This window comes from Oreochromis aureus, linkage group 1 (genome assembly GCF_013358895.1).
Source record: "Oreochromis aureus strain Israel breed Guangdong linkage group 1, ZZ_aureus, whole genome shotgun sequence".
NCBI lineage: Eukaryota > Metazoa > Chordata > Actinopteri > Cichliformes > Cichlidae > Oreochromis > Oreochromis aureus.
The window spans coordinates 3,543,710-3,559,566 of NC_052942.1; the positions used below are offsets into that span (position 1 = coordinate 3,543,710).

At 39.9% G+C, this 15,857-nt stretch overlaps 1 protein-coding gene across 1 annotated transcript in view; it reads left to right on the forward strand.

The window, feature by feature from the left end:
- The window catches only part of LOC116334301 (multiple epidermal growth factor-like domains protein 11), a 230,030-nt gene that overhangs the window by 201,166 nt on the left and 13,007 nt on the right, over positions 1-15,857 (forward strand). The window contains exons 16-17 of the mRNA XM_039621112.1: positions 4,207-4,353; positions 5,663-5,797. Coding sequence (XP_039477046.1) covers positions 4,207-4,353; positions 5,663-5,797 — 282 coding nt within the window. The remainder of the gene's footprint in view (positions 1-4,206; positions 4,354-5,662; positions 5,798-15,857) is intronic.

Sequence of the window (15,857 nt, forward strand, 5' to 3'; positions counted from 1 at the left end):
TAAGATATGCTCAAATTCTTTTACAAGGCAAGGATTTTCTACATCAAGCATGTTTGATGGAGTGTTTTAAATTGGATCAGAGTTACCTGAAATTCATGGCAGTTTAATGGTGTTTAAGTCAACATAGTACTTTGTACCACTGATGAATTTACCTGAAATCTGACCACTATATTAGTTTTATTTAAGCTGTCGTCCGTCTCGTGTCTCTGTAAAACCAGCCCTTGGAAGCTCAAATTGAAAGTGCACAACAAAGTAATAAATATACTGAAAGTGGGTTTAAAAATTATTTTAGATGTGCCTCTATAGTCACATGGTCTCAGAGAAGCAAAACTATCCAATGAAACTGACGAATTGTCATCAAAAACACTCCAGAAGAGCTTAAAAAATGCACTTTAGTTTGACCTTTGGCCTCTTCAGGGGGCATGGGATCATGGGCCATATCTAGACCCTCTGAAATGAGGGCAGCTGAAGCAGTTATGGAAAATACCTCAACACACATTCAGTAGAGAAGAGTAAAATAAAACATGGATGGGGAATAGAAGACAGAGGAGAAGGGGTGCAGACAACAATATGGTATGAATTCAGACTACAAATCGATATGACAAACACACAGCAGATTCAAACCTATAATTCTAAAACTAGGGACGTTCAAGCTTGGATGAGTTTGAGCTGTTTTCAATAATTCAACTTTACAAATGTTCCCATGTATAAGGCACCTTTCAAGAGAGCCTTTTTTACATAAACATTCTCCTCAGCAGTGATATTACACTTCACCGTGCCCTTGTTTACTTTATTAATTGTCATGTTCGAGTTGTACCTCTCCTTGTTTCATCCACTAATTGTCAATTAGTAAACTTGTGGTGAGAGAGGATCAATATGAGAGGAGATGAATATGGAGAGGGCATTTTAATTCACTGCCAGAGGAAAAACTGATAATGAATTGACATTGAGGGAAACTTCAACATATTGATGAATAGATAGATCAAAGTTTAGAGTAAATGAGTAAATGAGGTTTGAAGAAACATGACATGTCTGCATTAGACTGAAATTAGTAAGCCTGTGTAATTACAGTTCAGGTAATAACTATGAATGACAATTAGACTTGTGAGAGTCTGTGAAGCTGACAGAAAATACAGTGCATATCAATTAAAGACCCCATAAGATTCTCCTGTGATTAATTACACTCGGAGTCAGTGAAAAACTCAATGAGATCAAATTTAAAAGTCTGCAGAGAGTAAAGTGTAAACTGAACAACTTTCTGGGGAAAACCTGGTCTTGTTAGGAGAGATGGTACCCATCTCCCTTTAGATGGAGCAGCTCTCATTTCTAGAAGTTTGGCCAAATTTATCCACAGTTGGGACCGGGAAGCAGAGTCTTATACACCATCTCTGCAGCGTCCTTCCTCCTGTTATCTTCCAGAGCCGCATCCCTGCAGAAACTATGTCTGTTCACCAAAAAACAAATCCAGATTAAATTAAATAACAATATAGCATCCTCAACTGCACCAAAGATAAAGCAGTTAAATGTGGATCAGTACACATAAGGTCCCTGTTAGTAAAGGATTTAATAACTGATCAACACATCAGTTTATTCTGACTGACAGAAACCTGGTTACAGCGGGATGAATATATCAGTTTAAAGGAATCAACACACCCGAGTCGTCATGTCAGAATTCTCAAGACGGGATGGACGAGTAGCAGCAGCAATCTTCAACTTATGAAGCACAGCATGTCTTTTGTCCTGTCTCCTTCCCCGTCAACCCCAACCAGTCACGACAGATGGCCGCCCCTCCCTGAGACTGGTTCTGAAAAGGGCTGGGAAAATCATCAAAGACCCCAGTCACCCATCACATGGACTCTTCACCCTCCTGCCCTCTGGGAGGCGCTACAGGAGCCTCCGGACTAAGACCACCAGGTACCGGAACAGCTTCTTCCCCACAGCTGTCAGACTCCTGAACTCTGCCTCCTGACATCTGACCCACGTTAAACTCATGGACTGAACATACACACACCCACAACCACCTACACCCACACACAATGGACAACTGTACCCTCATACACACAATAATAACATGGACTGAACCACCACTCACAACCACTAGCACTTTATATAGCCTCTGTAGAAATTATCCACATATCTCACTTATCTTAACTGCACTACTGTATAATTCTGTGTAAATAATCATTCTGTACATACGATAATTTTTAATCCTACAACTGTTTATAACTTGCATAGTTCACATTTCTGTATAACTGTACATCTCATATTTCTGTATAGTTTTTTTCATATTTATATCCTGATTATAGCCTGTACATAGCTTGTACTCACTACAGCCTGTACATACTTATAGTTATAGCATATTCATAACATACTTCATACTGTGTACATTATAACATACCATAATAGACCCATTTCTGTAATATACTTACATATCTATATTATTGCTAATATATATTGTAATATATCTATATCATGGCTAAAGCACTTCTGGATGGATGCAAACTGCATTTCGTTGCCCTGTACCTGTGACATGTGCAATGACAATAAAGTTGAATTCTATTCTATTCTATTCTATTCTGCTGGTTTTTTCCTGTTAAAAGCGAGTTTTTCCTTCCTACTGTCAAGTGCGTACTCATACGTCTGATTGTTGGGGTTTTGCTGTATTACTGTAGGGTCTTTACATAACAATATTAGACAATATTCAGCTGTTGTTGTGATTTGGTGCTATATAAATAAAATAAAATTGACCTGAACTGAAACTGATTGAATTAACCATCGATGGACAACAGATAACTCAAAAAACAGTCCAGCTGGCACTTAGAGTTTTGATTTTTGATTTTTTTTTTTTGATTTTTTGACTGATTTAGTGTTCAGTTTAGAACAAAAAAATTTCTGGGTGATTTTAAGATAACATACGATAATATTAATTATTATTGTAGGCTCAAGCACTGGAAAATTTGGTATATATAAACATAAGCAGTCATACTATAAAAATGAAAGAGTAAAGAAAATATCTTTATCCCTTAACAATGCATTCATATGTAGTGGAATGGACAAATAAAATAGAGGTACATAGATATAATTATAATCATGACATGTTTGAAGCAGACACCAGCTCACCATTGAAGCAGAGTCCACGCTCAAAGGTGCTGTTAATCAGGGCCAAACAGGCACCTGATAGTCAGCACCTGCAGTACCAGAAGCTCAAAATCAAGAGTCAATAACAGAATAACCTGTTGGGCATTGGCTGAGAAGATTTGGTGGCAATTTTTTCAGGGGTGCAATTCACATACACAACTCTACTATTTAAAGAGCTCTTAGGGATGTGAAGGGAAATAAACTAACCTTCCAGCAGTACTCTACGATTTATTGAAAAGAAGCATTGTTAGAACAAAGAAATAATCAACCAAACAAACATTTCCTTACTTTTTATGTTAAGTTTAGATGTTATAATGTTATTAATTGCATCATAATGTCTGAAAGAAATGTTAAATGTCAAAGAAAGTTTCTAATGAGCTGCAGGCTGAAGTGAGATGGAGACGTATACTGTATTTACACATACTCTATGTTTTTATTCCGTCAGACTGTCCCCTGTGAGCCGTACGGGCTCTGAACTATTGTGCAGACCAGTTTTTGTGTAGACAGACTCCTGCCCCTCAGGACACACACACACACGCACACACACACACACACATGCAAGACTGATGAAAGAAGGAGACACTTTACCAAAGAATTAGAGGGGGAAAAGTCTTGGGTAGTATTTGTGAGATTTTATGTATTTATTCATATAAACTGACATTTATTCATACATGTGCACACACAAATGAATATTTAGACAGCAAAATAATTAAAAGCATTTTTGGTTTTGTTCATACTTTTGAACATAATGCCAGTTATCACCTTTACATGCACACCAGTTTGCTGCTCATGTTGGCATCTGGCATCTTTTTGTTTCAGACTAACACACACAACACAAAAACTCTACTCATCTCAGTGACTTTTGCTATTTGTCATTCCCTCATTTCTGTTGATTTTTTTTTTTATCACCCTGCCATCTCACTTTTCACCTTTAAGTGACATGTGAACCTCTGTGTTAGGAATACCAGTTTGACTTTATTTAAGAGCTCATAGCTCAGCGCTTGACAGAATAAAGCTGTTTGCTTTACTATAGCCTACACTGTGTGTGTTTATGTGTATTTTGTGCAGGTGTCCATTGTGACAGTGTGTGCAAGGAGGGTCGCTGGGGACCCAACTGCTCCTACAGCTGCACCTGCGAGAACGGGGGCTCCTGTTCTCCAGAGGATGGCACCTGTGTGTGCGCTCCGGGCTACCGGGGCACCAACTGCAGAAGAAGTAAAGGATTATTTTTCACACCCACGTTTCTGCAATCGTGTACTGTACTCACTCGATTACAGCTACAGTGGTGGAAGAAATCCTGACATTTTGCTTAAATAGGAACTACAAATAGGACTATTAACAAGACTCCTATACAATTAGTAAAAAAGGAGAAATGAATAAAGTACTGCTGTCAGCGTTAATCTCGTTAAAATGATGTTAACGCCATAACCGCATTAACTTGGTAAATCAAGTTAGCGCAAATCGTCCCGTGCGTGGGACTGCACGGCGTCAACGCGTTAGCACGGTTAGCTCGTTAACATGTTAGCACCCTCCAGTGATAGCTGCCACAGGTTTCTAATGCTAATTCTGGTTTAAATCCACCTGGTGCACTGTTTCTACTGGATAATCTATTAACTTTCTGTTCTAACATATGCCTGCTTTGTTATTCCAGTTTGTAACTTCTTCATAGGTCTTTGAATTAAAGTATGTGTAGAATTTGTTTTACAACTAATTAGCAAATGTAATGATTGTAGCATTTGTCTTAAAAAAACAGAAACAGTCCTCGTGGCTGGCCAGAGGGATGCTGTGGGTCATACTAACGTTGGCACTTCCACCTCTTTTGTAAAGATTCAGAGGACAGAGTAGAGGAGGAGAAAACATCTGAGTTTTACAGAAATCAATTTTGAGGCTTGTTTTCAATCAGGGTGAAAATAACCACAAGGATATAGCCATTTTTACTGACTTTAGCATTAGGGATCTGTGTGTCACCCTGCATATTAACCTGTACATGGTGGTTTGTTTTAATGGGTGATGCTGATGTTCTGAAATTAAGAGTCTAAATTCCCATGGTGATGGCCCAGTGAAACTGAAGTTTAAAGGTCATTTATTTTGTTTAAGAAAATAACTGTAACTCATTCATGTAGCATCTGCTTGAAATCGAGCCCAAGTCTGATGATGCTCATAGTGTGAGTACATGGAGTGTGTTTGTATGACCGTTTCTTCTGCTTCTTTCGGCATCAGAGTAATACATTTAAGCTCTCTTGATTCACAGTTTACACAATTATCATAATGAGGAAAATCCTGTAGCATGAGGGAAGAGGGTTGCCTCGCCAGTTAGAGCAATTAGAGTTACGTCAATTAAAGCAAATTAAAGGCCAGAGGAAGACTTATGAGTCCTTCCTGTCCGGGAAGGAAAAACAAATCAAAACTAATACAGCTAACAGGCTGACCCATGGGACGAGGGAATGGCTAGAATGCTATTCCCAGTACACACACCATCACAGAGTGCACATGATGAGCCATAATGTGGATTTTTCCTCTACAGCATGTTCTCCTGGCTTCTATGGCCATCGTTGCAGTCAGATGTGTCCTCAGTGTGTCCACAGCGATGGGGCATGCCACCACATCACCGGCCACTGCAAATGTCTCGCTGGATTTTTTGGCTCCCTCTGCAACGAAGGTCAGTTTGTTTTGGTTTGTTTCAGTTTGTCTGATTCCATTAAAAAGTAATTCAGAAGTACAGAAGTAGAAACACTTCATAATTATAAATAAGTGTCATTAACCGCAGGTCGCACACACAAGCGGGACCCAAAAGCAAACTCAATACGCTTCAGAGTGAGCAAGTTCAGGTTTTATTTATTTAAAAAAAGGTGACCTGGAACAACCAAGGGAGGCAAAATCACAGCACACAGGGAAGCTGTAATCGGGACTGTGGGAGGCAGCAACAGAAAGGGAAAAAGGTCCTAGTGTACAGGGGAAGGGAGAGACACAACAAGACAGGGCTATAGCAATCTGGTTTACGATCAGAGCCGGACCGTGGGACTCTCAGGTGGTGCACTCAGAGATCTAAGCAGGCAGAGGACAGGCAGGTGGCAGGTACAAAATGCCAGACAGTAACCTGAGCACACGGAGATAGAATTAACACAGTTCAAGCAACACTTGGATACACACAAGCTCTGCGGGGAGCCAAGTTACCACTGAGGGGTGACTAACGGACTGGCGTGGAGCAGCCATCTTTGCAGGGTTAAATAGTCCTCCTGGTAATCGCCTGGAGTGGGATGCAGGTGTGATGGTGATGGCCGAGCCCGAGGGTGTGGCCACTGGGGCATCCCACATGCTCCTCAGACACAGAGCCACAAACCATGACACATTTGTTGATCTTAGCAACTTCATCTATCTGTTGATTGTAAATCCCATGCAGGGACTTGGTTGTCCATGTCCATGAATTCCTCTTCCTGTTCAGCATCACCATTTGTCTTCAGCTGTCTGAGGCAATCTTTCTGATGTATTTACAGATGCTCTGTTTTTCATCATGAAATGTGGAACTTCGTGTATTTTTTGACTCATTCCCATTGGCCTGTGGAGTACCGAGATACTTAAGATTTTAGTGATACTGCCAGTGGGGATGGAGCGTAGAGCAGTGTTCACATCTACCAGCATTTCTACTAATGAAACTCTGTCAGGTAGCTGGGGGCTCTTGGTTGGTGGCTACTTTGAGTCTCGCTACAGCCGCAAACTCTCCAGAGAGTTATAAAGCCTGCAGAGAGGATTATAAGAACAGATCTTCCATCAGTGGACACAGAACGCTGTAAGAAACGAGAACAACACATCATCAGAGATTGTCAGGTCTCTGATGATGTGTTGCTTCAGGTCACACCCTCATTGCACCAAAACAATCAGGATACAGCCAGAGATGCAGCAGAGTGGACAGTCTGTCACACACACAACACGCTTCCACAACAGCTTCTTTCCCACCACAGTCAGACTGATGGCAAAAACAAAATTACTAAAATACACACAAAATCAAACTGATCCAGTATGATATATATTTCTATATGCAATCCACATTTCAGTGTGCAATAGACTAACATGCAGTATTTTTCTATACAATAGTCATTTATGTATAATGAAGGAACTGCTGTTCTGTGCTTGGTTTAGACTGAAATGATATAGACTTGGACACAGACTGAAAAGCGCTAGATTTTGAGCTCGTGAGTGAAAACAGTAAAAAGCAGTGTGTTTAACAGGAAGTTGAGATAGATAGACTATCAATATTTGCTAAGGGGAGGGAGAAACAATGCTATTAAACTTCGTCTGGGTTTCAGGAATGAAGTCGGGTTCCAACGGCAGTACTATACATACATATATATATATATGTGTGTGTGTGTGTGTGTGTGTGTATAAAAAATGTATGTCTATTATTCTCACTATTGTTTTCACTGTGCTGTTGCCTTTGAATCTCCAGCTTTGATAGTAGCTGTCTTCTGTTGATGATATTGCACTGATGTTGACTTAGTGTCCACATGCATTGCATATAGCACCTTTCATTGGGCCGGAAAAGGGTGGAGTCCCCACTCCGGGTCAGGGATGGGTTCCTGCCCCAAGTGGAGGAGTTCAAGCATCTTGGGGTCTTGTTCACGAGTGAGGGGAGAAAGAAGCGGGAGATCAACTACAGGAAACGGATTGGTGCTGTGGCTGCAGTGATCCGGATGCTGCACCAGTCTTTTGTGGTGAAGAGAGAGCTGAGTGTAAAAGCGAAGCTCTCAATTTACCGGTTGATCTATGTCCCTAACCTCTCCAATGATCATGAGCTGTGGGTAGGGACAGATACAAACAGCAGAAATGGGCTTCCTCCGAGGGGTGGCTGGCCTCTCCCTTTAGTTCAGTTCAGCCATCCGGGAGGGTTCTGACAAGGATGGTTCCTGGGTGCCTCCTGGGTGAGGTGTTCCGGGCATGTCCCACCGGGAGGAGGCCCTGGGGCAGACATAGGAAACGCTGGAGAGATTATATCTCTCGGCTGGCCTGGGAAAGCATGGTGTTCCCCCGGACAAACTCCTTAGGCTGTTGCCCCTGCGACCCGGCCTCAGATAAGCAGAAGAAGATGGATGGACGAACCTGTCATTGGGTTCCATAGTCTTTTTTTCTCAGTGAGTTGGTGCCCTGTTTATACTTCAATTACAAACTAAGTAAAGTCTGGAAGCTGAAAACAAATGAAACTTTGCTAGCTTATCAAAACTGACATGGACAGTGTGAAGTGGTTGTTCTCCAAGATAGAGGTCAGCTGTGGCAGACTTCTGCCCCTATGGATCTGGTGCTGTCCTTGTGCTACCGTGATCACTGGAGCCGTGGTGTCTTTTAAGTAAGTCTTTTCTAGTCACTGGGAGGATTTCTTGAGGTTAGCAACTTCATCTATCTGTTCATACTGCTGTCAAAAAGTGTTTACCTCCTTGCTAATTTCAAATTTTTTGAAGATTCATCATCACACTTCCATGTTTCAGATCATCAAACCAATTTTTATTATAGACAAAGATAGCATGAGCAAATATGAAATATGCTTTTAAAAATTAATTTAATGTATTAAAAAAGCTGTCTAAACCTCTATTCTTAGTGTTTTCATAGCGTTTTAATGGTTACGTAGGCACAGGACCAGAACAGAGCTGGCGTCCAATATAATCACTGCAGTCAGCCTCCTGACATTATTAACGCAGCCATTTTTGTAAAATGCTGACATCTCTCATTAGCTTTAGGTTAGAATGCAAGCTCTGCATTCAAAAGCAAAGCCCTTGAATGTTGGCGTTTCAGTGGAAAATCTACCAAGTGAACTCATTCTTAGTCCCTTTTAGTGCAATGTATTCAACCATTTTATCTCAATAATCTTTTTGTTACTTCCTGCTTTACATCAATATCTTAGTCTAGTTTAGTTTCACAGTAGGTTGAATAGGTGTTCAACCTCCTATGAACTCAGTTGGTTCAAGGTCTGTTGCTAAGTCGAGTTTTAAATAGAGGCAGTGGAGGAGTATGCTTTGAAATATTCATCATCATTAAACATGAGGACAGCCTTAGTTATGCCCTGTCCTACATTAGCCATTCTGCTGGCCACTGCATCTTTGAGCAGCCCATAGATAACTGGGTGAGGCTTGATAAATCAGATGTCCAGCATTGAGGCTTTATACTGCCTGAAGTGCCAATCCAGCTCTATCCCTGTTCTCTTGCTGGATAACCTTTTGCAGCTAATGATGTTATTGACTGGTAAATTGTAAAAAACAGGGCATGTAGGATCTTAAAAGAACAGTGTATGTGAAAGTCTTAACAAATAACAGTATACCCTTGTAGTGCAGGTAATTCATTGTTCCCCGAGAGGAACCTGTTCCCACAGTTGTTTTCCTCTATTCTACAAACACTATGCAGACAAAAGTATTGGGCCACACCTTCAAGTCTTTGAAAGCTATTTTCAGTAGGGCTGCAGCTATTGATTATTTTAGTAATCGAGTAACCTACTGATTATTCCATCAAGTAATGGGATAAGAAATACTTTTGTTTTATTAATGAGCAACAATAAAATATTAAAAAGTGAAAAAACAGAAGGAAGTGGTCATCTGTCAAAAAACTAAACCCTTTGACTGTATTTATGCACAATATTAAAATGACATTTTTGAAAGAAAACATTTTTTAAATGCAAAAATGTGTAAATAATCTGAAGTACAGTCAAAGGTCAAAGTCCAATAAAATAAGATGTCTATGCAATCTAAGCTGAGGCATAAAAATGTACCTGTACTCTGTGTTCTTGGAAGGCTTTCTGATTGTAATAGGAGGCAACAGGAGCACTGACAGTGTTTTGTCTCCAACATAGATGAAGTAGACTTATTGTGTGTTTATGTTTATGAGTTTTAAATCTGCAAGTGAATGAGGGAGATGTTCCCTGTAAGCCTTTAAAGGAGAATGAGTGGCTGTAATGAAAATACCCAAGCATATCATCATCCTGAAATTTGACCTGTACTTTGATGCAAAATTTTTGTGATGCTGAAAACAAGACATTACAATGGTGTAAATCTTCATTAATATTAATAATAATTAAGTGTTCAACCTAACAACCCAAAGGTCAGTGGACTAGAGTTTTATTGGCTTGTAAAAAAGCTTTTGTTTTAAGATTTTTACATGTTAATGCATTTTAATTAATGCAATATTTATTATACATTATTATAATATTTCACCTTATTTCACAAAAGCTTTTAAATTAATATGGTCTAGTGCACCCCATGTTTGTTGCAGATATCGCTTCCACACTATAAACCCAGTGTGGTGCATAATTAAAAATATTAAAGCAGACTGACCTCAGGTTTTATCAACTAGCACTCAGTTTCGGTGAGTCTCCAGTCATTTTCATTCAAAAAGCTGATCAACATTTACTCTATACTGTACTTCAGTACTTTACAACTCACAGGTATCTGCATTACTTGAACTTTGGTTCCCCTTTTTATTATTTTTTTTATGGCTGCTTTGATATATTTTGTATTTTACTTCATCATCTGACAGTTTATATTACTGTAGGAGTGTGTGTGTGTGTTATTTGAAGTTATTTGAAAGCACAACTTTCCGCATCTAGTTCTCTATCCATATTTACAATAATAATGTTCAGCTTATTTTGCGACAACCTTACTTAAATTTTGTGGCTACTCTGAGTACTATTCGCTAAGCTAACATTAACTACTAACCTACTGTTAGCTACTCTGTTAGTGGATAGTATGTGGCACAAGTTAATAACTACAGGAGACATTGTCCTAAATATAACTTAAAGAATAAAAAAAGGTTTTACTTACCTCACATTTTTCATATCACCAATGGTGTCCTGCTTGAAGAAGAAAAAACCCACTTCGTATATAATGGACCTTAATACACAGCAACACACTGGCTAAGTTTAAATCATTATTATAACACCTAGTGCTTTTTTGAAATTTAGTTTTAATTTCAGTGTCCTGACATTAGTCAGTGTGAGCAGCAATCAAACAGTGTTCCCTGCCTCTTTATTTGTTTAGTATGATGTGGGCTATAAGGAATTTTCTGAAAATCCTGAATATAGGACCAAGGAAACATACACATTCTCTTCTTTTGTAGTCTTGCATTTTAAATGAAAAACTTCAAAACAAAAAGACATTTTACCCTTAGGCAGCCAACACAATCCAGCTTCTTATGCATGTTTTAAAAGCTCAGACACTGAATGAAATTCAACATCAAAAATGTGAAAATAAGAAAGAATAAAAAACTGGAATTTTTCCTGTCGTGTCCACTAGTAATATTTTATAGACATTTTGTTATTTTCATAAATCTTACTTCTTTATTCATTTTTGTGACCACATTTGCATTATAATGCAGCCGTACAGAAAAAAATGCTTAGTAGCATCTGACCAGAATATTTGTGTTGCTTCATTTTATTATTTTAGCACTTTCGAAATGTTAAAGTGGTATTTCACAAGACTTAAAGGCAAGAATGAAGTTGTCCAAAGAGATGAAATATGATGGACTATAACTTTAGTTCCCTGAAGAAGAGGTAAAACACACCTGTGTGCATCCTGTTTGAAGATAACTGCACATACACACCCCATCATCCACTCAGGCTGTCAGATGGACAAACCTGGGGCTTTATTTCATTCCTTTCTTTCAGGGAACAAAAGATACAGTCATAACATTTTGTTTCCTTTCAATCACTTTAGTTGGCACAACACATACAGTATGTGACACATATATATACCCCACATCGCAGCCACAGAACTGGAGTCAGACAACCAGTATTTAACTTGCACTGTCACGGTCAAGTAATAGAACTAAACAAAAGTACAGTGATGACGACCGGAGCACAAATATCACCCATTCCCCTGTTGGAAGTGCTCTTACATCCTGATGCAAACTGAGACTTTTGGTTCTGTAAGCTAGGGAGATAGACTCCACAACCCAGTGGGAGACCCTGTGTTCAAACAGAGCTTCACCTCTGGCTGGATTAGCTTGGCAGACAAACAACTGGTCAAATAAATACACATCCTGAATGAATCAACATAACGCAGGAAATGCAGCTCCATCCCCTTGCAGAGGTGTCTGTGGACATGACCTTGGAAAAAGACACCTTTCCAATTGCAGACTCCTAGCTCAGCAGCCTGGGCTCCCTCCAAGCGTGAAGAGCCAATAAGCAATTTTGGTAATCGATAGTGTGAGACAGTCCAGCACTGAAACATTCTTATCCTTTAAAGACTAAGCAGCAAAAAAAACAGCAAAAAAAAATTAAAATAGTAAAATCCTTTGGAAACCTAATCAGCATCCCAACTGAAAATAAGCGAGGCTGACATGAGACTCAGTGTCCTGACAAATGTACGTGGCTGAAAAGTGAGCGTATTTCGAGCCCACATTTCTAACAACTACTGAGTCAGGGTATCAAGCATTACTGAAGGGTCAGTGAGAAATCCAGATTGTGTGACAGATCCAACAACAGTTGCATTGCCACTTTCTCTCTTTAGCATGCTGCAAGAGCTTGATCCAAATGACAGGAATACCGCTCTCTTTGAGGGGAACTAACGCTGCCTCAAAACATTTGGCGAGGGTTTGAGAAGTGACAGACAACCCAAAAGGCCGAACATGGTATCTGTAGGTTACACCTTTGAATGCAAACCTTACAAATTGGCTGTGGTCTAAGTATACAGCCACATATAAATAAGCAGGTTTCTTGGCAAATGAAAGGGGGCCAGTTTGATTCCAGCCACAGGCACAAATCCCCCTTGGTTGCATCAGAAAAGAAACTGTACCAAATGAAAGATGTGGACATACCCACTTTGGTGACCCCTTGTACCAAGAAAGTAAGTCAATGTAGTTTTAGATCAGTTGTTGTAACCCAGTATCTTTAGTCAACTCCATTCAAAAGTCGAGTGTTAGCATCTTGAACTTGTAAGATTGCAGATGCTTGCTTAACGCATGCAGGTGAAGAATAGGATGAAAAACCTCTCCCTTCCTTTACAACAATAAATAGAAACTCTACCAGCCTTTGTTCATTTTCTACCTTATTATTGCCACCACCTTGTCTCCCACAATAATCTTTACTACTGAGAAGAAATGAGACAGCCTGGTCCAGAATTATAACAACAGTTTTCACCCACAGATGGGGAACACAAGCTGATGGGAATGTGCAGTCTGTCTGCTACATCTTTGAGCCTCTGTTTAGTCTGTAAAGACAGTTACAAACAGAAAATTGCAGTATGTCTATGCTGTCCTACATATACTTGCTAATGTTACCTTATGTCTGTATGCTATATGTATACACAAGAAAGCTAACAGTAGGCAAAAACAGCCAGAGTATAGTTTTATCCCCCCCCAAACAAGGTTCATCATGCTGAATTTGGCTGAACTTGGCAGCTAGGGGTCAACATCAGCAGGACTTGTTATTTTTATTTAATCATCAGCAGGGATTGTTTGATTTTCATCATCAGCTTTATCTCTCAGCTGTCTTTCTTGGATCATATCCAAGTGAAAATGCAATACACAATATTTGGCTGCTTCATGACAGTAAGTCATCTTTGTTGTCTTTATACTGATATCCAGGTGCACAGTGTATGCTGCTCCTCCAGCTGCTGCACAAAGTACATGACATACAATGCACAGATACCAGGTAGAGCAGGGCTCCCTTGTTAGAGCCAAAGCAGTCATTAAAAACAATAGCTTTCTAGAGTGATGCAGAGGTTCTTTAATCATTTTAATTGAGCTTGTATAGACTAATGCATGTAAACTGTCTGATGTAATATTTCAAAACACTGGACAGAGTTTTGGTAACATTTCAGTATATTATTGACTGCTGCATCATCACTACTTGCTCAGACCTTGACATAAAAAGTAACAAGGCAGTGCATTTGAAATTACACATGTTCTTCACAAATGGATATTGTCAGGGGATTACTGCGTCGAATTCATCTTGTGTGGAATATGAATATGTGTACATTTTGTAGTTTCAGAATAATCCCTCAAGAAGTCACTCAAGCATTCCACCCTGGACCAAGTTATTGTAAAGAAGGACAGAATGGCATCACCAGAGAGCCACAGCATAGATAATTAAAATTAGCTGTGTGCTCATTTCATAGATGATCAACAGGGAAATAGTGAGCAGTCCCTCTCCTGATAGTTATGCTCTCTGAACTCTCCTGGTCTTAATCATATGCTCTGTGTATGCTTTGATCCAAACTTTACAGATACTAGACATAAAGCACTAACTGTTACATAAGTAAAGGGGCTTTATAAAGGCACTCATAGTAGTCTATATTACACATTAACTGCGAAGAATGTCCTTCGGGGACATGCTGATGGCAAGTAGAAATATTATGAGTTGAATAGAATAAGATGTATATAGAGATAGATACTGTGTGAAGATCCTTTGTCTCCACTGCTGTTTTGCAAGGCCTCAGCCCCTTCAGCCAGATCATTAAGGCTGGCTATGGATACCAGCTGTGGAATGGAGCAAACATTAGCCACCTCCTCTACATGGATGACATCAAGCCGTATGCCAGGAGTGAACAAGGCATTAACTCACTGATCCACACCACTAGGATCTACAGCAGTGGTACAGAATGTCATTTGGACTGGAAAACTGTAATCAGATGACAACAAAGAATAACAAGATCAAAGCAATCAAGAGGATTAGAGTGTCAGAGTCAGTATCCAGGATGAATCAACAAAGATTCAGGAGTACATCTGAAAGATGGCCACAACTGATCGTGTGAATATCTCAGGCCGCAGAAAACTTAACAAGAAGAGGAACCATCATGAAAGAGCCGACCCCTGCACAACGTGTACCAATCATCAGAATCATCAAAATACTTTATTCATCCCAGAGAAAATTGTGCGGTCACAGTTACTCCAAGACAGTAAAAACAGTAACTAACTTAAGTAAATTAAATAATACAGTATGTTACAAAGTTACAAAATATAACTGTGGCAGGGGTGTGGTCTCTGGCCTGCTGCAGTGCATTGGGGAGGTAGAGCAGGTCATCTTCTGATCGGAAGGTTGGTGGTTCGATCCCTGGCTCCTCCAGTCTGCATGTCAGGTATCCTTGGGCAAGATACTAACCCCAAATTGCTCTCCCATGTGTCCATCGGAGTATGAATGTGTGTGAATGTACTAGTTGTGAGAACGGGTGTGATTGGGTGAATGTGGCATGTTGTATAGAGCGCTTTGAGTACTCCAGGAGAGTGGAAAAGCACTATATAAGAATCAGTCCATTTACCATTTGCAGTGGGCCAGAGACCACACCCCTGCCACAATAACAATTAGCTCTAGTCAAAACAAACATCTTTAATTATAAATATTACAGTATATTAGCTAAAATTGAATATATACAGTTGAAATTGAGGTGCAAATCTTGTCATATTAACGTTGCTAGTTTCTCTGCAGAGGATGTGATATTAAGGGTGTGCAAATATTGCAGTGTGCACTTGTGCTTTGGATGCAGGGCTTGTACAGGGAGCCACAGGCACGAATGATTTCCTGTGTCGTTCAGTGGTGCATTTGAGTGATCTCAGTCTCTCACAGAGTGTGCCCCTATGACAGGCCAACACACGCAGTGGGTGGGAGGTATTGTCCAGCATTGTCCTTATCTTGGACAGCATCCGCATCTCCGACACCACCATAAGAAAGTCCAGCTCCACCCTCACAAAGTTACTGGCCATGTGGATCAGTTTATTGAGTCTGTTGGCATGCGCGACTGTCAGCCATG